At 42.2% G+C, this 26,993-nt stretch overlaps 1 protein-coding gene across 3 annotated transcripts in view; it reads left to right on the top strand.

The window, feature by feature from the left end:
• MBOAT2 (membrane bound O-acyltransferase domain containing 2) overlaps nt 1-26,993 on the top strand; it is a 148,579-nt gene that overhangs the window by 96,313 nt on the left and 25,273 nt on the right. For all 3 annotated transcript variants that reach the window (XM_030799848.1, XM_030799850.1, XM_030799849.1), the window contains one exon: nt 21,807-21,862. In XM_030799848.1, coding sequence (XP_030655708.1) covers nt 21,807-21,862 — 56 coding nt within the window. The remainder of the gene's footprint in view (nt 1-21,806; nt 21,863-26,993) is intronic.

The raw sequence follows: 26,993 nt of genomic DNA, 5'->3' as shown, positions 1-26,993 counted from the left end.
TGTTTTTTTCTTGTAAATTTGTTTGAGTTCATTGTAGATTCTGGATATTAGCCCTTCGTCAGATGAGTAGGTTGCAAAAATTTTCTCCCATTCTGTAGGTTGCCTGTTCACTCTGATGGTAGTTTCTTTTGCTGTGCAGAAGCTCTTTAGTTTAATTAGATGCCATTTGTCAATTTTGGCTTTTGTTGCCATTGCTTTTGGTGTTTTAGACATGAAGTCCTTACCCACGCCTATGTCTTGAATGGTATTGCCTAGGTTTTCTTGTAGGATTTTAATGGTTTTAGGTCTAACATTTAAGTCTTTAATCCATCTTGAATTAATTTTTGTATAAGGTGTAAGGAAGGGATCCAGTTTCAGCTTTCTACATATGGCTAGCCAGTTTTCCCAGCACCATTTATTAAATAGGGAATCCTTTCCCCATTTCTTGTTTTTGTCAGGTTTGTCAAAGATCAGATAGTTGTAGATATGTGGCATCATTTCTGAGGGCTCTGTTCTGTTCCATTGATCTATGTCTCTGTTGTGGTACCAGTACCATGCTGTTTTGGTTACTGTAGCCTTGTAGTATAGTTTGAAGTCAGGTAGCGTGATGCCTCCAGCTTTGTTCTTTTGGCTTAGGATTGACTTGGCGATGCGGGCTCTTTTTTGGTTCCATATGAACTTTAAAGTAATTTTTTCCAATTCTGTGAAGAAAGTCATTGGTAGCTTGATGGGGATGGCATTGAATCTATAAATTACCTTGGGCAGTATGGCCATTTTCACGATATTGATTCTTCCAACTCATGAGCATGGAATGTTCTTCCATTTGTTTGTATCCTCTTTTATTTCATTGAGCAGTGGTTTGTAGTTCTCCTTGAAGAGGTCGTTCACATCCCTTTTAAGTTGGATTCCTAGGTATTTTATTCTCTTTGAAGCAATTGTGAATGGGAGTTCACTCATGATTTGGCTGTTTGTCTGTGATTGGTGTACAAGAATGCTTGTGATTTTTGTACATTGATTTTGTATCCTGAGACTTTGCTGAAGTTGCTAATCAGCTTAAGGAGATTTTGGGCCGAGACCATGGGGTTTTCTTGATATACAATCATGTCATCTGCAAACAGGGACAATTTGACTTCTTCTTTTCCTAATTGAATACCCTTTATTTCCTTCTCCTGCCTGATTGCTCTGGCCAGAACTTCCAGCATTATGTTGAATAGGAGTGGTGAGAGAGGGCATCCCTGTCTTGTGCCAGTTTTCAAAGGGAATGCTTCCAGTTTTTGCCCATTCAGTATGATATTGGCTGTGGGTTTGTCATAGATAGCTCTTATTATTTTGAGATACGTCCCATCAATACCTAATTTATTGAGAGTTTTTAGCATGAAGGGTTGTTGAATTTTGTCAAAGGCCTTTTCTGCATCTATTGAGATAATCATGTGGTTTTTGTCTTGGTTCTGTTTATATGCTGGATTACATTTATTGATTTGCGTATGTTGAACCAGCCTTGCATCCCAGGGATGAAGCCCACTTGATCATGGTGTATCAGCTTTTTGATGTGCTGCTGGATTCGGTTTGCCAGTATTTTATTGAGGATTTTTGCATCAATGTTCATCAAGGATATTGGTCTGAAATTCTCTTTTTTGGTTATGTCTCTGCCAGGCTTTGGTATCAGGACGATGCTGGCTTCATAAAATGTGTTAGGGAGGATTCCCTCTTTTTCTATTGATTGGAATAGTTTCAGAAGGAATGGTACCAGTTCCTCCTTGTACCTCTGGTAGAATTCAGCTGTGAATCCATCAGGTCCTGGACTCTTTTTGGTTGGTAAGCTATTGATTATTGCCACAATTTCAGAACCTGTTGTTGGTCTATTCAGAGATTCAACTTCTTCCTGGTTTAGTCTTGGGAGGGTGTATTTGTCGAGGAATTTATCCATTTCTTCTAGATTTTCTAGTTTATTTGCATAGAGGTGTTTGTAGTATTCTCTGATGGTAGATTGTATTTCTGTGGGATTGGTGGTGATATCCCCTTTTTCATTTTTTATTGCATCTATTTGATTCTTCTCTCTTTTCTTCTTTATTAGTCTTGCTAGCGGTCTATCAGTTTTGTTGATCTTTTCAAAAAACCAGCTCCTGGATTCATAAATTTTTTGAAGGGTTTTTTGTGTCTCTATTTCCTTCAGTTCTGCTCTGATTTTAGTTATTTCTAGCCTTCTGCTAGCTTTTGAATGTGTTTGCTCTTGCTTTTCTAGTTCTTTTAATTGTGATGTTAGGGTGTCAATTTTGGATCTTTCCTGCTTTCTCTTGTGGGCATTTAGTGCTATAAATTTCCCTCTACACACTGCTTTGAACGTGTCCCAGAGATTCTGGTATGTTGTGTCTTTGTTCTCGTTGGTTTCAAAGAACATCTTTATTTCTGCCTTCATTTCATTATGTACCCAATAGTCATTCAGGAGCAGGTTGTTCAGTTTCCATGTAGTTGAGCGGTTTTGAGTGAGTTTCTTAATCCTGAGTTCTAGTTTGATTGCACTGTGGTCTGAGAGACAGTTTGTTATAATTTCTGTTCTTTTACATTTGCTGAGGAGAGCTTTACTTCCAACTATGTGGTCAATTTTGGAATAGGTGTGGTGTGGTGCTGAAAAAAATGTATATTCTGTTGATTTGGGGTGGAGAGTTCTGTAGATGTCTGTTAGGTCCACTTTGTGCAGAGCTGAGTTCAATTCCTGGATATCCTTGTTAACTTTCTGTCTCGTTGATCTGTAGTCTTTTTAGTACTATCTAAGTCAGTAAGAGCCTTGTTCTGCTTCTTCCTGCCTAATGGGACTTCTTTTGGTTCTTAGGTCCTTGGGCTAGGTCAGTCTGAGTTTCCTAGAGAAGGCGCTCAAGGATGCATTTTACTTCTATGCATTTCACCTCTTTGCAGTGTTCTCCATTCGACACCAGTATTCAGTTGAGTAGTGGAAATAACTTCTGGCATTTGTTCCTTCAAAGGGGATTTATTTTCTTCCTGGTGCTAGATGAGTCTTTTTGTCCTGTAACAAAACTGATTTTGTATCTGTTGTGAAATAAATGCACAAGCTCTTACGAAGTAACTTGCTTTCCATCTTTATAAAGTGACATCTGCTAACACTTTGGTACCAGATGGGGAAGTTGAAGATAAACCTTTATATACGTATTTTTTTATGTCAAGCTTGACTGCTTTCTCCAGTGAACAAGATACAGGATGCCTGCTTTGGGCTAGTCTTGAGTCATCTGGACGGCATAAGTAATGAGCAGTAAATCCAATGTAAGGATAAGTGTATTGGAAAAATCATGTTACCTCTGAAAGAAAAATTGTTCAGCAATAGAAATGGACCAAAGTTGTATGAGCTCAGGGAAAAAAAAATGACTTCTATGAAACAAGAGAGTTTTAAAAGAGAAAGAGGAAATACCTTTTTCTCCCTAATGAGATTAAAGTATATTTTACTACACAGATTTTAAAAATAGGTTCAGATGAAAGGAAATTACATAAAAAACAAATAAAACCCAGGTCAAAACAAAACAATTTAAATGCACTAAAAAACTAGTTAATCAAAGCTATTGAGTGGAATTGGGAAATACACCTGGAAGGGCAGAAAAGGAGAGCAGATGCTGGCCATCTGGTTTATGGATAGTAGGTATTCCTGGAAAACATGACCTCTTGAGCAGGATCAGTAGATACTGGACCACTGTGAAAACCTTCGTGACCTTGAGGAAGTAGCCCAGGTCACACTGTCATCATAGTGTAATGAAATTGGGAAATAGTTATGTAAGTTTAAAAGAATTGCAATCACTTAGAAAATTTAATTCTCCTGAGAATTTGCACCTATATTGGTCTTGTTCATCATGCATCCTAGTGCTTAGCACAGGGTGACATTAAATATATATTGAGTCGGGAATAATACTTCAGTACAGAAGAAAGTTGAAAATACAGTGAGAAAAATGGGGGAAAGTAACAGACAACACATATGGAGAAACTGGAACCATGTGGGCAAAGCTGTGCCATCTGAAAGAGAAATTAAGAGCTTTGAATACTTGTTATATAATAAGTGAGAAATAAGCATTTATTAATAGTAGCAAATGAAACAAAAAGCATACTTTTAATTAGTTTAATGTTGATAACAAATATTAACATTAGCAACTTAAGGTTAACGATACTGTAAAATCATAAATTTTCACACTGACCTTTAGAGTCCTGGGACTCTGCAGGCAGGTTCTGCAGGTGTCAGAGGAGCTCAGCAGACGAGGTTCTAGGTCCTCCAGTCTTGCTTCAGCCACATCTGCTCTGTATTTCTGTAGTTTGTATTTTGGGATTCTGTATAATATTTCACTAAAAAATATTTTGTTGCTCTTTTAACCATTCGATTTAAAAAGTGATTTACATAGCCATTTGAATTTATTGTACAGCCGTGTGGATTGGTGTTAGTATGGATTTGTGTGATTCAGTCTTTACTGGGCTCTCACAGCCCCTCCATCAGTTTGATCTTGGTCATTACCCTTTTTATTTCCCTCGTCAGCTATTCCAAATTCTTGTCGGTCTCAAGACCTTTACCTCACATTTCTGTATTATTTAGGGATAGGCTAACTGCATTTAAAACAGTAACATTATTTCAGTGGCTCAATGTAATAAGAGTTTATTTCTCATTCACATTATAGTTCATTGAGGAGGGAGTCTTTGCTCCACACAGTCATTTAGGGAACCAGACTCCTTCCTTCTTGTGGTTCCACCTCCTTCAGGCTCTGGAATCCTGTAGGTGAAGTTGAGGGCGGGGTGGTGAGTGTGAGCAAAGCGAGGGTGTGCCTGCACAACACTTGTGCCTGCATCCTGTCAGCAAGCATGAGTCACGTGGCCTCACAGATCATAGGACAATTGACATTAAGAGCCTAGTGCATGTTTAAAAAACAGCTGTATAAGACGTGACTTTAGAAGTATTTTGCTGACATTTAAAAGGCTGGGTGTGGTGGCTCATGCCTGTAATCCCAGCACTTTGGGAGGCCAAGGCAGGTGGATCACTTGAGCTCAGGAGTTTGGGCAACATGGCGAAACCCTGTTTCTACTAAAACTACAAAAAATCAGATAGGCATGGTGGCGCATACATGTAGCCCCAGCTACACAGGAGGCTGAGGTGGGAGAGTCGCTTGAGCCCTGGGGGCAGAGGTTGCAGTGAGCTGAGATTGCACCACTGCACTCCAGCCCAGGTGACAGAGTGAGACCCTGTCTCAAAAAATGAAATAAATAAAAATAAAATGCCATTTAAATACTTAAATGCAGTTTTAAAGGTTTAAATATGTAGAAGAAAAACAATCTGGCCTTTTTAAGATAGAAAACCTTTTATAAATCTCCAAGTTTAAAGAATAATTTTTATCCATTAGAAGGAAACTTTTGTTATTATTATACTTTAAGTTCTAGGGTACATGTGCACAACATGCAGGTTTGTTACATATGTATACATGTGCCATGTTGGTTTGCTGCATCCATTAACTCATCATTTACGTTAGGTATTTCTCCTAATACTATCCCTCCACCATCCCCCCAACCCACGACAGGCCCCGGTGTGTGATGTTCCCCTCCCTGTGTCCAAGTGTTCTCATTGTTCCCTTGCTACCTGTGAATAAGAACATGCAGTGTTTGGTTTTCCATCCTTCTGATAGTTTGCTGAGAATGATAGGTTTCCAGCTTCATCCATGTCCCTACAAAGGACATGAACTCATCCTTTTTTATGGCTGCATAGTATAGGAGAAAACTTTTGACCATTATGAGTGAACTGATAAATGGTAGATAGTCGAATTAGCTGAAGGAGGCCATTGTGGCAGAATGACCTTGAAGGCTCTTGTTTTTTTTTGTTTTGTTTTTTAATGGGCACAAGAGAGAAAAAAGCCACCTAGAGACAGACTCTCCCCTTGATGAAGTATTCAGGCACAGGGAACCCTTGAATGTGTTATAATACGTGAGCAGAAAAGATCCTGACTTGATCCTAATTAGAGTGAATATCATAGCTATTCAGAATGTTAGATGGCTAATAAGGTGGATTGGATGGTGACTCACCCTTTGTGCTGAGCTGATCCGTTGCTCTGATGCTAGAAAGTGCAAGAAGCAAAGCCCAGACTCTTGCTGAGGAATCAGTGTGAAATCTCTCTTGTATGGGACAGTTTTACTTGCACAAGAGTATGGAGAAACTGTGTGTGTGTGTGTGTGTGTGTGTATGTGTATGTGTAAATTGTTAGGTTTAAGATACATTTAAAATGTTGATTAGATAAAGAGAAACTTATACCATAATACAAGTTTCTGTTTACAGAAAGGTTGAAAAGCTACTGAAGTTGTTCGGTCTCATGTTAGCCTCAGAAAATAGATACAAGAGAAGTATAAAACAACTAAATAGCTTTCTTCATGTCAGCAGTAATCAGTTAGAAAATATGATAGAAAAAGGATCCTATTTCAAAAGCAAGAAAAACCATGAAATATGTAGTAATATGTGTAAAAAGAAATGTACAGAACCTCTGTGCAGAAAACTATAAATTTTTACTGTAGAACATAGAGTAATTGGAAAAAAAATCAGCCTGTTTGTTTGAATAATAAGACTCAGTATTGTGACTGGGTGCAGTGGCTCACACCTGTAATACCAACACTTTGGGAGGCCAAGGTGGGAGGACCACTTGAGCTTAGGAGTTCAAGAGCAGCCTGGGCAACATGGTGAAACCCCATCTCTACAAAAAATTTAAAAATTAGCTGGCATGGTGCTGTGTGTCTATAGTCCCAGCTACTCAGGAGGCTGAAGTGGGAGGTTCGCTTGAGCTTGGGAGGTTGAGGCTGCAGTGAGCCATGTTCACACAACTGTACTCCAGCCTGGGTAACACAACAAGACCCTATCTCAAAAAAATAAAATAAAATAAACAACCTTCAGTATTATAAAGATACGAATGGGGCTGGGCATGGTGTCTCATGCCTGCAATCTTAGCATTTTGGGAGGCTGAGGCAGGTGGATCACTTGAGGCCAGGAGTTTGAGACCAGCCTGACCAATATGGCAAAACTCGTCTCTACTAAAAATACAAAAATTAGCCACGTGGTGGCGCACAACTGTGAGGCACGAGAATCACTGGAACCCAGGAGGTGGAGGTTGCAGTGAGCTGAGATCACACCACTGCACTCCAGCCTGGGCGACAGAGCTGTCTCAAAAAAATAAAAAATAAAGTAAAATAAAAAAAAGATACTGATTCCCCCAAGTTAATCTGTTGGTGTTAATGCAGGAAAAATTGTGGAGTTTTGAGGGAAATTAGATAAATAAATCAAAAATTTTCTCTAGAAGAATAAATGCTTCAGTGTAGTGAAGTTGGTATAAAGACATACTGCCGTCTGTAAAGCAGTAGTCATTAAAATATTCTGGATTGACAGGAATAGGCAAATCAAGGAAACCTGGATGAAGGACTGAGAAAGAGACTCATGGATCTAAGAAATAAAAATACAGAATGGCAGTGGTGGGATCAGAAATCCATGGGGAAAGCCAGGCTCTACTCAGTAAATGGTATTGGGACATTTGGAAAGAGAAGAGAAAGGTGAATCCTTGCCCCACGTATAGATAATAGATTGTAGATGAAGCGAGAACAGATTTTTTGGCAAAAACGTTCTGATTTGAATATGTTGATTTCTGTGGTACTGACAGAGTTGCTTTTAGTGCACCCACCAAAAAAATATCTATGTGAAATAATTGTTCATTCATGTCAAGAATATATCTTACAGCTAACTGAACTGTATCAGAGGCTTGGTAAATGTTTACTATTGCTCAGTCATGTGTGCTCCTTCACTAAGGTTTATTAAGCAGGCACTGTGCATTTTGCTAGGTTCTTGAAGGCTGAGCCAGGTACTTTTGTAGGCAACATTTTTTTCAAGTATAAGAAGAAGTGATAGACCATGTGATCTTGAGAGGTGAAGCCAGCTGGGCTTCTGGGTTGAGTGGGGACTTGGAGAACTTTTCTGTCTAGCTAAAGGATTGTAAATGCACCAGTCAGTGCTTTGTGTCTAACTAAAGGTTTGTAAATGCACCAATCAGTGCTCTGTGTCTAGCTAATTGGGTGGGGACTTGGAGAACTTTTGTGTCTAGCTCAAGGATTGTAAATGCACCAGTCAGCATTCTGTGTCTAGCTAAAGGATTGTAAACGCACCAGTCAGCACTCTGTAAAACGGACCAATGAGCACTCTGTAAAATGGACCAATCAGCACTCTGTAAAATGGACCTATCAGCACTCTGTAAAATGGACCAATCAGCAGGATGTGGGTGGGGCCAAATAAGGGAATAAAAGCAGGCCACCCAAGCCAGTAGCAGCAACCCACTTGTGTCCCCTTCCACACTGTGAAGGCTTTGTTCTTTCACTCTTCACAATAAATCTTGCTGCTGCTCACTCTTTGGGTCCCCGCTGCCTTTATGAGCTGTGACACTCACCGTGAAGGTCTGCAGCTTTACTCCTGAAGTCAGTGAGACCACGAACCCACTGGGAGGAACAAGCAACGCCAGATGCACTGCCTTTATGAACCGTAACAGTCATCGCAAAGGTCTGCAGCTTCAGTCCTGAAGTCAGTGAGACCACGAACCCACCAGGAGGAACAAACAACTCCGGACACACCGCCTTAAGAGCTGTAACACTCACCGCGAAGGTCTGCAGCTTCATTCCTGAAGTCAGCGAGACCACGAACCCACCAGAAGGAAGAAACTCCAGACACGTCCGAACATCAGAAGGAACAAACTCCGGATACACCATCTTTAAGAACTGTTAACTCACCACGAGGGTCCGCGGTTTCATTCTTGAAGTCAGTGAGACTAAGAACTCACCAATTCCAGACACATTTTGGCGACCACGAAGGGGCCATCATTATCGCCAAGCAGTGAGTACCATCAGACCCCTTTCGTTTGCTATTCTGTCCTATTTTTCCTTAGAATTTGGGGGCTAAATATTGGGCACCTGTCGGCCAGTTAAAAGTGAATAGCACGGCCGCTGGACTACGGACATGGATGTCAGGCTTTCTGGTAAAGGGCTCTCTAACAACCCCCGACTCTTAGGAGTTGGGAGCGTTGGTTTGCCTGGAACCAGCTTCCACTTTTCCTGTACCTCTAGGCTGAGCTGAGGGTCGATAGAGAGGAAAGCCATTCAGCTCCGGGGAAAGCCATTCAGCTCCGGGGTCCGACAACAAGTTGGTTGACCCTGAGGCCATGAGCGGAACTCTCAAAGTCATGTCGCCCAAGTGAGACTCGCCCATCTATCTTATGTATCCTGACCCTTGCCTCCTGGGTCCTAATGCCTGTCAGACAAACTTTCTCTCGCCTCTCTTCTCCAAGGCTAGTCCTGCTTCTAAGAACCATTCCCTGTCTCTGGTGCTTTTCTAGTTTCTCCTGTAAGAATGATTTCTAGTATAAACTTCAGGACTCTATTACCTTCTTTAGGCACCCAGGCACACCAATCAGAAAGACATAATTTTTGCCCAAAGCCTTGTCACAGGGGGGACTAGCTGGAATTTTAGAATCCCTCCTCAGACAAGCAGGCCTAACAAAAACTATTCCTGAAGCTAGGATATGGGGTGCCTCAGAAATTGTGTCCTTCCTATTCATATAAGTGAGGACAAAAGGCATCACTCTTCCAACTCTGGAGATCCCTTCCCTCCCTCAGGGTATGGCCTTCCACTTCATTTTTGGGGCATAACATCTTTATAGTACACGGGTAAAGTCCCAATAGTAACAGGAGAATGCTTAGGACTCTAACTGGTTTTCAAGAATGTGTCAGTAAGGGCTACTAAATCCGATTTTTCTCGGTCCTCCTTGTGGTCTAGGAGGACAGGCAAGGGTGCACGTTTTTGAGAATGCATCAGTAAGGGCCACTAAATCTGACCTTCCTTGGTCCTCCTTGTGGTCTAGGAGAAAAACTAATGTTTCTGCCGCTGCGTCGGTGAGCGCAACTATTCCGATCAGCAGGGTCCACGGACTGTTGCGGGTTCTTGGGCAGGGGTTGTTTCTGCTGCTGCATCGGTGAGCACAACTATTCTGATCAGCAGGGTCCAGGGACTGTTGCAGGTTCTTGGGCAGGGGTTGTTTCTGTTGCTGCGTCGGTGAGCGCAACTATTCTGATCAGCAAGGTCCAGGGACTCTTGCGGGTTCTTGGGCAGGGGGAGAAACAAAACAAACCAAAACTGCGGGCGGTTTTGTCTTTCAGATGGGAAACACTCAGACATCAACAGGCTCACCCTTGAAATGCATCCTAAGCCATTGGGACCAATTTGACCCACAAACCCTGAAAAAGAGGCGGCTCATTTTTTTTTTGCACTACGGCCTGGCCCCAGTATTCTCTCTCTGATGGGGAAAAATGGCCACCTGAGGGAAGTACAAATTACAATACTGTCCTGCAGCTTGATCTTTTCTGTAAGAGGGAAGGCAAATGGAGTGAAATACCTTACGTCCAAGCTTTCTTTTCATTGAAGGAGAATACACAACTATGCAAAGCTTGAAATTTACATCCCACAGGAGGACCTTTCAGCTTACCCCCATATCCTAGCCTCCCTATAGCTTCTCTTTTTATTAATGATAATCCTCCTCTAATCTCCCCCACTCAGAAGGAAATAAGCAAAGAAATCTCCAAAGTACCACAAAAACCCCCGGGCTATTGGATATGTCCCCTTCAAGCTGTAGGAGGAGGGGAATTTGGCCCAACCCAGGTACATGTCCCCTTCTCCCTCTCTGATTTAAAGCAGATCAAGGCAGACCTGGGGAAATTTTCAGATGATCCTGAGAGGTACACAGATGTCCTACAGGGTCTAGGGCAAACCTTTCATCTCACTTGGAGAGATGTCATGCTATTGTTAGATCAAACCCTGGCCTTTAATGAAAAGAATGCAGCTTTAGCTGCAGCCCCAGAGTTTGGAGATACTTGGTGTCTTAGTCAAGTAAATGATAGAATGACAGCTGAAGAAAGGGACAAATTCCCTACTGGTCAGCAAGCCATCCCCAGTATGGATCCCCACTGGGACCTTGACTCAGATCACGGGGACTGGAGTTGTAAACATCTGTTGTCCTGTGTTCTAGAAGGACTAAGGAGAATTAGGAAAAAACCCGTGAATTATTCAGTGATGTCCACCATAACTCAGGGAAAGGAAAAAAATCATTCTGCCTTCCTCGAGCAGCTACGGGAGGCCTTGAGAAAATATACTCCCCTGTTACCCAAATCAGTTGAGGGTCAGTTGATTCTAAAAGATAAGTTTATTACCCAATCAGCCGCAGTTATCAGGAGAAAGCTCCAAAAGCAAGCCCTGGGCCCTGAACAAAATCTGGAGGCTTTATTAAACCTGGCAACCTTGGTGTTCTATTATAGGGACCAAGAGGAACAGGCCCAAAAGGAAAAGTGAGATCAGAGAAAGGCCGCAGCCTTAGTCATGGCCCTCAGACAAACAAACCTTGGTGGTTCAGAGAGGACAGAAAATGGAGCAGGCCGATCACCTGGTAGGACTTGTTATCAGTGTGGTTTACAAGGACACTTTAAAAAAGATTGTCCAATGAGAAACAAGCCACCCCCTCATCCATGTCTGTTATGCCGTGGCAATCACTGGAAGGTGCACTGCCCCATAAGACAAAGGTTCTCTGGGTCAGAAACCCCCAACCAGATGATCCAACAACAGGACTGAGGGTGCCCAGGGCAAGCACCAGCTCATGTATCACCCTCACTGAGCCCCGGGTATGTTTAACCGTTGAGGGCCAGGAAATTGACTTCCTCTTGGACACTGGCACAGCCTTCTCAGTGCTAATCTCCTGTCCTGGATGACTGTCTTCAAGGTCCGTTACCATCTGAGGAATCCTGGGACAGCCTGTAACCAGGTATTTCTCCCACCTCCTCAGTTGTAATTGGAAGACTTGGCTCTTTTCACATGCCTTTCTTGTTATGCCTGAAAGTCCCACACCCTTATTAGGAAGGTATATATTAGCCAAAGCTGGAGCTATTATCTGCATGAATATGGGGAACAAGTTACCCATTTGTTGTCCCCTACTTGAAGAGGGAATCAACCCTGAAGTCTGGGCATTGGAAGGGCAATTTGGAAGGGCAAAAAATGCCCACCCAGTCCAAATCAGGCTAAAAGACCTCACCGCTTTACCTTATCAAAGGCAATATCCCTTAAGACCAGCAGCTCATAAGGGATTACAGGATATTGTTAAATGTTTAAAAGCTCAAGGCTTAGTAAGGAAATGCAGCAGTCCCTGCAACACCCCAATTCTAGAAGTACAGAAACGGAACGGTCAGTGGAGACTAGTGCAAGATCTTAGACTTATCAATGAGGCAGTAATTCCTCTATATCCAGTTGTACCCAACCCCTATACCCTGCTCTCTCAAATACCAAAAGAAGCAGAATGGTTCACTGTTCTGGACCTGAAGGATGCCTTCTTCTGTATTCCCTGCACTTTGACTCCCAGTTTCTCTTTGCCTTTGAGGATCGCACAGACCACACGTCCCAACTTATGTGGACGGTCTTGCCCCAAGGGTTTAGGGATAGCCCTCACCTGTTTGTTCACGCAGTGGCCCAAGATCTAGGCCGCTTCTCAAGTCCAGGCACTCTGATCCTTCAGTATGTGGATGATTTACTTTTGGCTACCAGTTCGGAAGCCTTGTGCCAGCAGGCTACTCTAGATCTGTTGAACTTTCTAGCTAATCAAGGGTACAAGGTGTCTAGGTCGAAGGCCCAGCTTTGCCTACAGCAGGTCAAATATCTAGGCCTAATCTTAACTAGAGGAACCAGGGCCCTCAGCAAGGAACGAATACAGCCTGTACTGGCTTATCCTCGCCCTAAGACATTAAAACAGTTGCGGGGGTTCCTTGGAATCACCGGCTTTTGCCGACTGTGGATCCCTGGATACAGCGAGATAGCCAGGTCCGTCCCTCTATACTCTAATTAAGGAGACCCAGAGGGCAAATACTCATCTAGTAGAATGGGAACCAGGGGCAGAAACAGCCTTCAAAAACCTTAAAGCAGGCCCTAGTACAAGCTCCAGCTTTAAGCCTTCCGACAGGACAAAACTTCTCTTTATACGTCACAGAGAGAGCAAGGATAGCTCTTGGAGTCCTTACTCAGACTCGTGAGACAACCCCACAACCAGTGGCATACCTAAGTAAGGAAATTGATGTAGTAGCAAAAGACTGGCCTCACTGTTTACAGATAGTTGCCGCGGTGGCCGTCTTAGTGTCAGAGGCTATCAAAATAATAGAAGGAAAGGATCTCACTGTCTGGACTACTCATGATGTAAATGGCATACTAGGTGCCAAAGGAAGTTTATGGCTATCAGACAACTGCCTACTTAGATACCAGGTGCTACTCCTTGAGGGACCAGTGCTTCAGATACATACGTGCGTGGCCGTCAACCCTGCCACTTTTCTCCCAGAGGATGGGGAACCAATTGAGCATGACTGCCAACAAATTATAGTCCAGACTTACGCCGCCCGAGATGATCTCTTAGAAGTCCCCTTAGCTAATCCTGACCTTAACCTAATACCGATGGAAGTTCATTTGTGGAGAATGGGATATGAAGGGCAGGTTATGCCGTAGTTAGTGATGTAACCATACTTGAAAGTAAGCCTCTTCCCCCAGGGACCAGTGCCCAGTTAGCAGAACTAGTGGCACCTACCCGAGCCTTAGAACTGGGAAAGGGAAAAAGAATAAATGTGTATACAGATAGCAAGTATGCTTATCTAATTCTACATGCCCATGCTGCAATATGGAAAGAAAGGGAGTTCCTAACCTCTGGGGGAACCCCCATTAAATACCACAAGGAAACCATGGAGTTACTGCAGGCAGTGCAGAAACCCAAGGAGGTGGCAGTCTTCCACTGCTGAAGCCATCCAAAGGGGAAGGAGTGGTGCGATCTCGGCTCACTGCAAGCTCCGCCTCCCGGGTTCATGCCATTCTCCTGCCTCAGCCTCCTGAGTAGCTGGGACTACAGGCGCCCAGCACCATGCCTGGATAATGTTTTTTGCATTTTTAACAGAGACGGGATTTCACCATGTTAGCCAAGATGGTCTCGATCTCCTGACCTCGTGATCCACCTGCCTCGGCCTCCCAAAGTACTGGGATTACAGGCATGAGCCACTGCACCCGGCCACCTTTCACAACTCTTATACAAAACTCTGGAGTTGGGCAACATGGCTTCTCCCCTTTCTAGGTCCTGTGACAGCCATCTTGCTATTACTCGCCTTCGGGCCCTGTATTTTTAGCCTCCTTGTCAAATTTGTTTCCTCTAGAATCGAGGCCATCAAGCTACAGATGGTCTTACAAACAGAACCCCAAATGAGCTCAACTAACAACTTCTCTGGAGGACACTACAACTGCAGGGCCCCTTCTTTGCTCCTAGCCAGCAGGAATAGCTGGAGTGGTCATTGGTCAAATTCCCAACAGCAGTTGGGGTGTCCTGTTTAGAGGAGGGATTGAGAGGTGAAGCCGGCTGGGCTTCTGGGTCAGGTGGGAACTTGGAGAATTTTTTGTCTAGCTAAAGGATTGTAAATGCACCAATCAGCGCTTTATATCTAGCTAAAGGTTTGTAAATGCACCAATCAGCACTCTGTGTCTAGCTAATTGGGTGGGGACTTGGAGAACTTTTGTGTCTAGCTCAAGGATTGTAAATGCACCAGTCAGCACTCTGTGTCTAGTTAAAGGATTGTAAATGCACCAGTCAGCACTGTGTAAAACGGACCAATCAGCACTCTGTAAAACAGGCCAATCAGCACTCTGTAAAATGGACCAATCAGCACTCTGCAAAATGGGCCAATCAGCACTCTGCAAAATGGACCAATCAGTACTCAGTAAAATGGACCAATCAGCAGGATGTGGGTGGGGCCAAATAAGGGAATAAAAGCAGGCCACGCGAGCTAGCAGTGGCAACCTGCTTGGGTCCCTTTCCACGCTGTGGTGGCTTTATTCTTTTGCTCTTTGTGATAAATCTTGCTGCTGCTCACAGTTTGGGTCCCCACCACCTTTATGAGCTGTAATACCGCGAAGGTCTGCAGCTTTACTTCTGAAGTCAGCAATATCACGAACCCACTGGGAGGAACGAACAACTCCAGAGGCAGCCTTTATGAACTGTGACACTCACCACGAAGGTCTGCAGCTTCACTCCTGAAGTCAGCAAGACCACGAACCCACCAGAAGGAAGAAACTCCAGACACGTCCGAACATCAGAAGGAACAAACTCCGGACACATCGTCTTTAAGAACTGTAACACTCACCACGAGGGTCCGCGGCTTCATTCTTGAAGTCAGCGAGGCCAAGAACCCACCAGTTCCGCACACAATCTGATAGCCACAGGTGTGCTTGTCATGTCCAGCACTCCTTTTTAGAAAGTATTATTCACGTTCAGAGTCTAATTGTAGATGTGCTTCTATGTTCTCTGAAATGAGTCACGGAAGGCTCCCTCTTGGGCCTTCATTATCTTCCCCGCACATGGCGCCCAGCAGCTGTGTTGTAAATAGGGTTGATGTGAATCATTCAACTGCCTGCAAGTAGTGGGCCTTTATCTTGGCCCATTCTGTGGGAGTGTCTCCCAGCCCCTTGACCTACGTTTGATTACAGGAAACATTCCGTTTAGCTGCCACTGATGTAATTCAAGTTACCAGGAGTAAACAGAGATGGATCCATTTATGGTTTGCTTTGTCTGTTCCCCACCCTACCCAACCAAGCCTTTCTCCCTGAATGTATGTGTGTTCACAAAGCAGTGTGGTACAAGGTTCATCAGAAACATGCAGTGTTGTTCTCACTCATAAGTGGGAGTTGAACAATGAGAACACATGGACACGGAGGGGAACATCACGTATCGGGTTCTGTCGGGGTGTAGGGGTTAGGGGAGGGGTAGCATTAGGAGAAATACCTAATGTAGATGAGGGGTTGATGGGTGCAGCAAACCACCATGGCACATGTATACCTATGTGACAAACCGGCACGATCTGCACATGCATCCCAGAACTTAGAGTATTAAAAAAAAAAAATGCAGTGTTTTCCTGAGGCTGAGAAGCTGGTGACGGGCCTGCAGGGCCTCCCTGATGTGTGCCCTCTCACCTGTTCTTTCTTCTTCAGTTCTGCTCTTATCCCAGTGTCTCTCCCTGGAACACGCTTCCAGCCGTATCTGCATGTCCAAACCTCTGCAGTCTTAAAGGCCCAGACTAAATGACTCTTCTTTGAAATGCGTTCCCTCAGCTCTCTGTGTGCAGATCTTCAAATAGCTCACTGGGCAGTGGATACTTTGTTATGTAGTTATACACATACCTTTCATTTCCTGTTCTCAAGAGAAAGCTTCTCCAGAAACAGCACCTCCCTTTTGATTATTAGGTCCCTTCAGCGCCATTGGCTTCTTAGCAGTTCTGGCAGTTACTATGCAAAGGTGTGAATGGGAGAAGGGACCCCGCTCCTGTTAAACATCTGCTGTGTCTCAGATACTATTGAATTTAATCCACACGGTGGCATTGTTATCCCGTGTTTTATAGATAACCGTTTTGAGAAAAGTTAAATAACTTCCTTGTCTTCCACAGCTGATGTGAAGTGGGGTCAGGATTAAGTGTTCTGACTCTTATGTCCAGCTGCCTATGTACACTGCTGTCTAGGGCCTCTTGTGCCAAGCGTGCCTAAAGCTGCAGTCCTGATTTCCCTTCTCAGTCAGCTTTCTCCTCCTAGTTAGTTACTCTGGTCAAAAACCTTGGTGGTACCAGGTATGAAACCTTGCATTGGATACATTATCAAATCCCATTGACTTTCCTTTCAGCATAGATCTAGAGGTGACTTCAGACCTTCTGTGCTGTTACCCTGGTCTGAGCCACCGTCTTACCCCGCCCACCTCCCCTACCCCTCCCCTTGCCTCTGGTGCCCCCACAGTCTTTTTTGAACCTAGAGTCAGAATATCTTCTTTTAAAACCAAGTCACTCTTTTGCCTAAAATCCTCCGGTAGTTTCCCGTGTCACTCAGATCCAAGCCTGTGTCCTCACTCTGCAGAGCCTGCTGGATCCAGCGTCCTGCTTGCCATCTTTAGCTTCTGTTCCTGTACTCCTTGCTTGTCACATTGGCCTCCGTACTGATCCTCCAACGTGCCAGTCACACTTCTTTCTGGGGCTGTTGAACTTCCTTTTCTCTCTTCCTGGAACGTTTTTACCCCAGGCCTCCACAGAACTTGTCCTCTATTTCACTGTCATCTTCTGGATGAGGCCAGTTCTCACCTGTGTTCTGTATTCCTTAGGCCCCTTACTCTGCTTCATTTCACTGCCCAGGACTGGCAGCATCTGACACACTGTATCTTTACCTGTTCATTTGTTTATAATCTGTCTCTTTCCAGTGCAGTATAAATTTCATAGCAGCAAGGACTTGGCCTGTCTTGTTCACATTGTATCTTTGGCACGTGGAATAGTACTTGGTGCATCATAGGTGCTCATTAATTAAATACTTGTTTTTTTCTGAATGAAGCAGTAAGTAAATGAATGAATGGATGACTAAGACCAATGGCCTTTTCCATTATCTCTCACTTTGTATTCATTTGGTGTTAGGTAAGTGGGGTTACTTGGTGTCAGTGGATCTTGTTTGGATGAAAGGGTACTTGTACACTTAGGATAAGGGAGGTGAACAGTTAACAGTTTGCCTCTGTTGCTGGGTAACACATGTCCTGGTGGCAAGCTGTTACCTAGTAGATGCTTTTAGTTGATTTGTAACATTAACATACAGACTTCCCTTAAGCTTAGTGGTCTCCCAGAGATAATGGAACAATCATGAAAGTAATTGTTCATTTTTAGCGTTCCTTCTCTTATAATGTTTAACTACATTTGAGTTTTACTGTGTAATAGAACCAAATCCTACTATTCTTGTTCTTTGTAGAGAAAAAAGCGTGTGAATATATTTTTTAACTTTTTCATCCTTTGTTTTATTTCAGAAAGTCTAGAGTTTTTACTTCAGCTGAATTTTTTAATATTAGCTGAAACTGTTATATCAGTTGAAGTATTACTTTGAACAGTTACATTTCATATTTTCCCACATTCTTAGCAGAGTATCACTGGAAGGAATTTCGGTACTACCACTTAAATATACAAATGTTGTCCTATAGAAGGAAAGGGAAGCTCCATCCTGAGGCCCTGACCTCACTCTGGAAGTTCCAAAGCCTTCTGCTTCCCCTACCTTCTCCAGCTTCCAGTTTCCATCCTAGGGAAACAGGAGGTTCTTTCCAATGCGTGTCAAGGTATCCCAGACTTTCCTAGGGCCCAGGAATTGGTTAGACACTGAAGCTCTGTTAATACAAAGTCAACAGATATTTAATAGTTAAAATGTCCGTAAAGATGTAAGTGAAATAGTTGTGTGAATCATCCTAATTGTCCTGAAACAGAGATTTATGAACAAAATATGCTGTTAAGAAAGCCCACTGCAGTTACCTCCCTGTGCACCATTGCACTGTTTTTGTTGTAAATGCTTCCTGCACAGTCGTTCCTGCTGTGGAAGGGTGAGGTGTGCCCTTTCCCATCAGTCTTTCTTGTCTCCCAGCCATGTACCTGCTGCGTTGGACTCATCTGTCTGTTTTGCCATCCAATTTGCATTTCTAAGTTCTCTTTAATCTGCTCATCCCTTACTGAACTTTTCCTATAATCCTTTCTTATTTTCATCCATAACATACTCCTGCATAGTTCCCTACGGTAATTTTGTCTTCTGTCTTTCTGTTTCTCCATGTGCTACGCACCGGCTGATGGGTTGGACCAGAAGCATTGGGACTGCCATCCACTTAAAACAAAGGGAATGTATTGAGCTAATGACCATCAGGAAATGAAACCAAAACATGATGAGGCATTTCTATAAACCAGTCACCACACTGACAGTGTATTAGGTGCCAGGTACTGAAGGCATAGAAATAATTAAAGCAGTGTTCCTGTTGAGTAGCTCATGGGTTTTTTGTGGTAATAGAAAAGTAAACAAATCATTACAATATATAATAAATGCCTTCAAGCACAGATGAGAAAGAACAGATGGGAGAGAGTATAATTAACCTACAGAAGGAGTAATAGATCTTGACTGGACACTTAGATTCAGTTTATTTGATATTTTAAAAATATTTATTGGCCAGGCACGGTGGCTCACACCTGTAGTTTCAGTACTTTTGAAAGGCTGAGGTGGTTGGATCGCTTAAGCCCAGGAGTTTGAAACCAGCCTGGGCAACATGGCAAAACTCCGTGTCTACAAACAATTTAAAAATTACCCACGTGTGGTAGCATGTACCCGTAGTGTCTGCTGCTTTGGAGGCTGAGGTGGGAGGATCACTTGAGCCCAGAAGGTGGAGGCTTCAGTCAGCCGAGATTGCATCACTGCACTCCAGCCTGGGTGACAGAGCGAGACCCTGATGAAAAATAAATTTTTTTTTATTTAGCACATATTTTGTGCCAGACACTGTGCTACATGCCTCATGGACTTTCTTAAAAAGGGAGAGATTTTAAAACAACTACTGAGATTTAATAAAGAAAACAACTACGAATGTGAAAACACCTTGAAGGAAACAAACAAGGACTAAGATGAAATGAAGGGTATTTGTGTGCATGTGTGTGTGTGTGTGTGTTTTTGTGGGCAGAGGGAAGCTACTTGAAATAGAGTTGTCCAGTGGGCCTCTTGCGTGAAATGACTCTTCAGCTGATTCATGAAGAGGGAGGAATAACTTATCCTTGTAAAATGGTTCAAGGAAGAGTAATCTGGGTGAAGGGAGCAGCATTTGGAGAGAGGCTGGAGTATTCAGGTCTGTTTCCTGCCTTCCCTCCCACTCTGTTAGGGCTTGATTCTTGGAATCAGCAATACAGCTACACGTCACCTGTCCTCCCAGCCACACGTCACCCATCCTCTCAGTACACGTCACCCATCCTGCCAGCCACACCTTACCCGTCCTTCCAGTCACATGTCACCTGTTCTCCCAGCCACACGTCACCTGTCCTCCCAGTGCAGCTTACTTTCATAAGAGTTTCTGTGTCCTTTGCACCTGATGGAATAGAAGTTGCATGTGGGTTCAGGGGCCCAAGTGGGCACAAGAAGGACACTCAGAGCACTTATTTGCATTTTTTTAACATCTTGTCTGTGTACACCTGACAGCTTATTGTGTCACTGAATTGACAAAATAAATGTAATAATTATTTTATCAGTTGTTACTATGTTTTAAGGTGACATGGAAATTAGAATTTAGAACTGAAGAGAATTTTATAACTCACCAGTGAGCTAAACTATGAAAAGAATTAGGCAGAGTGAGAAAAATGATTCTCTCCCCCAGGGAAATGGAAATTATAGGGCATTTTTATTATTTTCAAGGGCTTGAAGGGTATCTTGCAAAGCAGAAATAGCAACCGGGTGTTCCAAGCCACCTGGGGGATTAGGTTGGTTGAAGCATGATTTCCTGAGGAGTGAGTATGTAAATGTAAGAACTGTCTTTTTAAGGGAACCTAAGAGAAATCTCCTCCCTTAAGCACTTCCAGTTTAAGAACATTTGTCATTGATGAGACCTTCCTGTTAGTTGAGGAGAATGAGCTGTAGCTTCTCAAGGGCCCAGGTCTGTGAATCAAATTTCCAGTGGTAGGAATGTTTAAAGCAAACCCTTGCCGCTGTTTGCTGACCTTGTGAGAAAGACACCTTTGTTTGCCAGAGGCAGCAGTTCGAGTTTCTGCACTGAGCGGTGGGGACTGCTGGAAGAGAGCAGGTCAGAACTAGACCCACGGGGGTCTAAGCCTCCCTAGCCTGGGGCCCTCTCCCCGCTTGGCCCCTTTCCTTGGCAGTGCATGGGGTGATGCTGCGTGCGCCACCCTGTCCTCAGGATTCCGTGAAACATGTTCTCCTCTGCACGTGTATAGAGCACAGTCTACCTTGAGGCAAAACACAATTTCCTGGTTTTATTATATTATTGTTTCAAAAAATTAAATAACTTCTGGTCAATTGTTCTTCAAAATAGTCTGTAAGCTAATGTAATAGTTAAAGGATAAAAGCCTTCCTGGTGGTTTTATTTATTCTTATTTTACTTTATTTATTTTTATAGAGATGGGGTCTTGCTCTGTTGACCAGGGTGGTCTTAGACTCCTGGACTCAAGCGATTCTCCCGCCTCAGCCTCCTGAAGTGCTGGGATTACAGGCATGAGCCACCGCGCCCGGCCTTAACTGTTTTTTAATACTGTCTGGAAGCTAATGTAATCCTTAAAGGTTAAGATGCATCCTGGCGGTTTTCTTGTGTGGATGTGTTTTTTCCCTTCCAAATTATTCATTCAATTAAAATAATTATGAAATATGGGAAAATAATGCCATTTTTTTGCTTATGATTTTAAAGTCCTTTTCTCTTTGAAATACATCGTGATTTTGGTGCCTTAGATGGCTGTGTTTAGAGTCCATAACCCCTGGGTGCCTGGTTTTTAGAATAGGGAGTTGAGAGTCTGTCCATGATATGATGAAGAAAGTACTGAGCCGAAAGCAGGAGACTGGGGCCATAGCTCATGCCTGCGTGCTTCCCACCTCCGGGCCTTGTTTTCTAACGTGTGAGATGAGGGGGCTGGGTTAGATCACTGGGTCACCGGAGATTTCTTTTAGCGGTGGAGCCTTTTTCTTCTGTTTTTTGTTTTTTGAAGCCTCAGAGAAAGCCCAGATCCCCATCTCCTATGCTGTCCTCAAATACATAACTCCTGAGTTATTGCTGAAATCCCTTGGAGGTCTTTTTTATGTTAAAAATTTCAGGATTTGTAGTGATAAAAGCAGAATAAACTCTTAACTCATATGTCATAAGTATTGTTTTAACTTTCTTCTTTTAAAACACTAATTTTTTTTTATCTTGTCACAGCCCAATGATGATCATTACTCAGAAGATCACTAGTTTGGCTTGCGAAATTCATGATGGTAAGAATTCTGAAATTAATTTTTATTGCTGAAAAAATTTAATTCCAATAATCTTTTGCTTGAGATATTACCATAACTTTCTGCTATCAGAGTAAGGAAATGGAGGGAGGTAAGATAAGGAAATATACTTAACTGTGCTTAGGATTATGAAAAATGCTTGCTTTCCTTCAGTGTTTTATCTTCATTTTGAATTCAGTGCAGTGACAGAAAGTAGAATAGTGTGATTTAGTCATATGGCCCACAGTAGTGATAATTTGACATATAAAGGAAAGAGACATTTGGTCTAGATCAAGTTTTATTATTTCCTGCTTCAGCTCCTCATTAAATTTTTATTATAATTTATGTGCTTCCCCCGCCTCTTCTCCTTTATATACACAAATTCATAATTAGGTGTTTCCATGTATTTTTATTAGAAATATTTCTGTCTTCAATGAGTGGACATCTAGTCTTGGCCTAACAGGACTCCGAGTCGTGAGATTTGGGCTCTGATTCCTTCAAAGACTGAAGAAGCGAAGCATCCCTATTAGAACGGTCATTTGTATGTAGCCGGGGAGCTTTTGAGATGAGTTTGAGCCCCACTGTGTCTCCACCCATCCTGTGCCCACTCCCTGGGCAGGTTATCCCTCTTATTGTCAGAGGACCAGCCTTGACAGTACTGTGGAGAGGGAGAGAGAGAGAGAGAGAGAGAGAGAGAGAGAGAGAGAATATTCCTCTTCTCCCCTCTGACTACTAACAAGCAAAATTAACACTGAATTTTTTTGGGGGGGCGGGGGTGGTGGAGGGAAGGAGGTGGATTAAAAACTCTCTGCTACTTGTTTAATCAAGTCTGCAGGTTAAACAGCAACTGTCTTTTGCCCTTCAGAAAAAGAAAAACCACTGAGGGAAAATTCTGCATACAGTAGGGAACATGCAGATGTGGCTGGAGTGTGGGTTTTGATGGATGGGCAAATGTATGCTCAGATTCCAATTCAGCTTCTTACTGCTTCAATTTTCTCCTTTGTCAATGAACAGTATGATTCAGCTTGGAGGGTTTTTTCATGGATTATAATTTATGCACAGTGTCTTGTAGTTCTTGCATTGTGATCAGTGAAGTGGGTGAAACTCACTAGACCCTGATACTAGACTATAGTTATAAAACTTATACTAGGAAACACTAGGTAAAAGCCTATAATTATCTTCAGGTGCTAAAACTTCTGTAGTATGCTGGTAACAGATTACTCCTGTGACACTGGAAAGAGAATATAGGAAAGTCGTGGATCAAGGATATAATTTTGTCCATAGATCTAGAAGTATCTGATGACAATATATATTCAACTCAGAAAAACAACAAACCCCATATTGTGACCTGTTCTTTTAAATGGATTTAATGGTAATTGTCCCTTTAGAACAGTTTAGACTGTGATTAGTCTTGGCAGCATTTGAGGAATTCATACACTTTAACTTTTCAAACTGGGTTCCTCTTCTAGTTTGCTTCACTACATCCTCCAAGACAGTCTGCTGCACGTCTGCCACATCCCATACCACCTACCCCTTTATTCCCAAGGGATAGATTGAACCCTGTCTAACCCATATTTTCTCAGCTAGTCTTTCAGAGAAGGGCCTTATTATCTGTGTATCAGGGGACCCCAAGACCACTCCCAGTTTGGTGATTCACAGGACTTAGCATGTAGTTGAATTCATGGCTAACACTTATTACAGTGAAAAGATTCCAAGCAAAGTCAGCAAAGTACTAAGGTGCCTGTAATGAAGTCTGGAAGAAACCAGGCACAAGTTTCCAGAAGTCCTCTCCCAGGGGAGTCACAGAGAATGTACTTAGTTCCCCCAGCAACAAATTTTGACAACACCTGTGAAGTGTCCGTCAGGGAAGCTCTTCAGACACTCAGCACCCAAAGTTTTTATTGGGGGGCTGGTCACATAGGTCCCCGCTGCCTAGCACACACCAAAATTCCAGGCTCCCAGAAGGAAAGCAGCTGTTCAGAATAAACCACATTGTTGGCACAGATAGGCTAGGCATAGGGGACATTTCCTTATCGGTGTAGGGGACTGTGGACCAGCCAAGTTCTCACACACCAGCCGTGGGCACTCCTTATAAGCAGGCCTTTCTAAGGATAGCATTCTCAGAACTATATTAACTTGTTTCTGCACAGCCTCATTCTGGACCACTCCTAGATGAAACCAAATAAATTACCTACAACTGTGTCTGTTTCTCAACTATCAATCCAGTGGCATCATTCCTATTTGCATATTCAGGAAGCAGGTGTTATTTTATCTTTGGATATTTCTCGGCATGGTTTTTAAGACATTTCATCACCCTCATATAATAGAGCCTGCTTGCCCTTCTGACTTTGAATTGTGCATATGAGATTGCTGAGGGCTTAGGATGAATGACTAAAATAACCTGCTGGCATGTTTGCTCATGAAGTCTGGCTTGTATTGTGGCCTTTAGGGATAGTGTAGCTGGTTGTCTTGCTGGCAGCTTCATTGATGTCACTTCACAATAGGAATACTTGAACCTAATGGAATGTTTGTACAGGTCGAATATCTCTTATATGAAATACTTGAGAACAGAAGTGTTTCCGATTTTGGATTTATTCAGGTTTTGGAATATTTGCATACATATAATGAGATATCTTGGGACCCAAGTCTAAACACAGAATTAATTTGTTTTATATATACCTTATACACATAGACTGAAGGTAATTTATACATTATTTTTAGTAATTTTGTGCATAAAACAAAATTATGTGTACATTGAACCATCAGAAACCAAAGATGCCACTATCTCAGCCACCCATGTAGATAATCAGTGGTTGTTTGGCATCACCATGATTCCTGACTCCGAATTTACGTGAAAATGATAAACAATCATTTTCTTTTACCTATTCATACATAAGTACTAAACAGTGGAAGATATGCCATTCCATTAATTCAGTGAAAAAATGGTGTGTTCAGGGTAACTAAGCAGCACAGTAGAATCACTGGACTACCCATATCAGCTGTTAGACACAACAGCAGTGGCAGGCTTTCAGTCTCTGCTTGCAATGTGGTATCATGCCAGGGCTCAGAAGTCTTGTCGTACCCCATTGTTTGCTGCACTGCCTCACTTGTACTTGGTTAGACTTCTAGCTTTAAAAAATGATATCTTGTCTTTAATTGGTTTTTGGTGATTCTTTTGGCAAGTTCCCAAGTTTTGAACTGAGAAGGAAGGCTGGATTTGTTGTGCATGTAGACTTTTGACACAAGTTTGTTCTATGCAACTCTATCCTTTAAGCTCTGTGTCTACTTTTCTTGGTTAGTTTACACTTCAAAAGCAGTAATCACTTCTCTGAGCAACATGGCAGACTGAACTGATGTAGAGGCCCACCCTATGCCAAACACTTGGAAATGCTGACTAAATATAATGGCATAGTTTGTGTATGGCAAAGCTTGAAATCACAAAGAAGGCTATTAACATGTCACTTGCCTGGTAAAAGCATGAGGGAAAAAAGGATAAGGAGTTTTTAAAAATTGAATACATATCCTCATTTCTAAAGATGGCTCTTTTTTTTTTTTTTTAAGGAAAAGGTGGACAGCATATATCTGATATGGGGGAAGAAAGTAGAATTGTCACAAGTAGGAATTATCCTTTTTTTGGGGTTTAAATCCTGATAACGTTTTACCGTTTTCTCATCTTCGATCATCTTTTTTTTTTTAAGTGTTTTTTTTCCTCCTGATTATAAAAAGTAGGTATGTGATCATTGAAGAAAATTTGAAAAATACAAATTGGAAATATGAAGAAAAAATAATTCCATGTCCCTCCCCCAACATTTCTCAGAGCCAGACTTTTTTTGTTGTTTTTGGCTGAGTCTTGGCTCACTGAAACCTCCGCTTCCCAGATTCAAGTGATTCTCCTGCCTCAGCCTCTTGAGTAGTTGGGATTATAGGCGCCCGCCGCCACACCCAACTAATTTTTTTTTTTTTTTTTTTAGTAAAGACAAGGTTTCACCATGTTGGCCAGGCTGGTCTCAAACTCCTGACCTCAGGTGATCCACCCACCTTGGCCTCCCAAAGTAGTGGGATTACGGGTGTGAGCCACTCTGCGCCCGGCCCCTTCTTTTTTATTAATATTTCCTTTATCATCTTATGAGGCATGGTTTTCTTTTTACATAATTGTCAAAAGTGGAATGTGTAATATATTCCCATTCCCCAGTTGTTGCATATAGAGGTTGTTACCTTTTTTCTGCTATTATATATAAAGTTGTGATGATCCTTGTCATAAATCTTGAATCACACCTTGAGTTATTTCCTTAGGGCTAGAGTTTTAGGAATAGAGGGTAGAAAGATTTCTAAAGTGTTTGCTATACTGGTTTACAGAAAGATGATGTGAGTTCCTCTTGGTACCTCATTTATTTGTTTATCTTCTGTCTCCCTACTAGAATATAAGTGCTATAAAAGCAGGGAGTTTGTTTTTCCTCTGCTCTTTCCTCAGTGCGTAGAATAGTTCCTGAGGCATTTTAAGACAGTAATTATTTTCTTCTCATCTTTGTTTTATATACATGTAAAATACATAAAATGTGTGTTTTACATAATTTAGATTGTATTATATGAGTAAGAGCCCTTTAAAATTTCTGCATACTTATAATAGGTGAAAATGGCATCTTGCTCTTTTAATGTACATGTAATGGTTTATAATGAAAATGTTATTAATTGTGAAATTAACATTTCACATTAGCTGGCTACATGTATTTCTTCTGCGATTTGTCTTTTCATGTTTTTAGTTTTGTCTATTTATTTCACTGTTTTTTAATTGCTTTAGCTTTGGTTCTTTGGGGGAATATTACTACTTTACTAATATTAATTTATTAATTTATTAATATTAATGTTGCTATTTGCTTTTTAATTTCATTCCCCTTTGGTCTTTAAATTGGATTTGAGGTATATATTTTTAAAGCATATGGATCTAGTAAATTGATGTGTAATCTTAAATAATATATCCTCGTCTTTGAAGAGAAAGGTAAATGGATGGATGAAGATGATGTATTTGAGTTTGGTTTTCATGCATTGGAGTCATGGAGGAGTAAGGAAATTGCTCCTTGCTTTATGTTGAGCTTCTAGTTTATAGTACTCATGCATAGTCATTTAAGTCATCCCA

Source organism: Nomascus leucogenys, chromosome 19 (genome assembly GCF_006542625.1).
Source record: "Nomascus leucogenys isolate Asia chromosome 19, Asia_NLE_v1, whole genome shotgun sequence".
NCBI classification, from domain to species: Eukaryota; Metazoa; Chordata; class Mammalia; order Primates; family Hylobatidae; genus Nomascus; species Nomascus leucogenys.
This window is presented reverse-complemented; position numbering and strand designations above follow the sequence as displayed.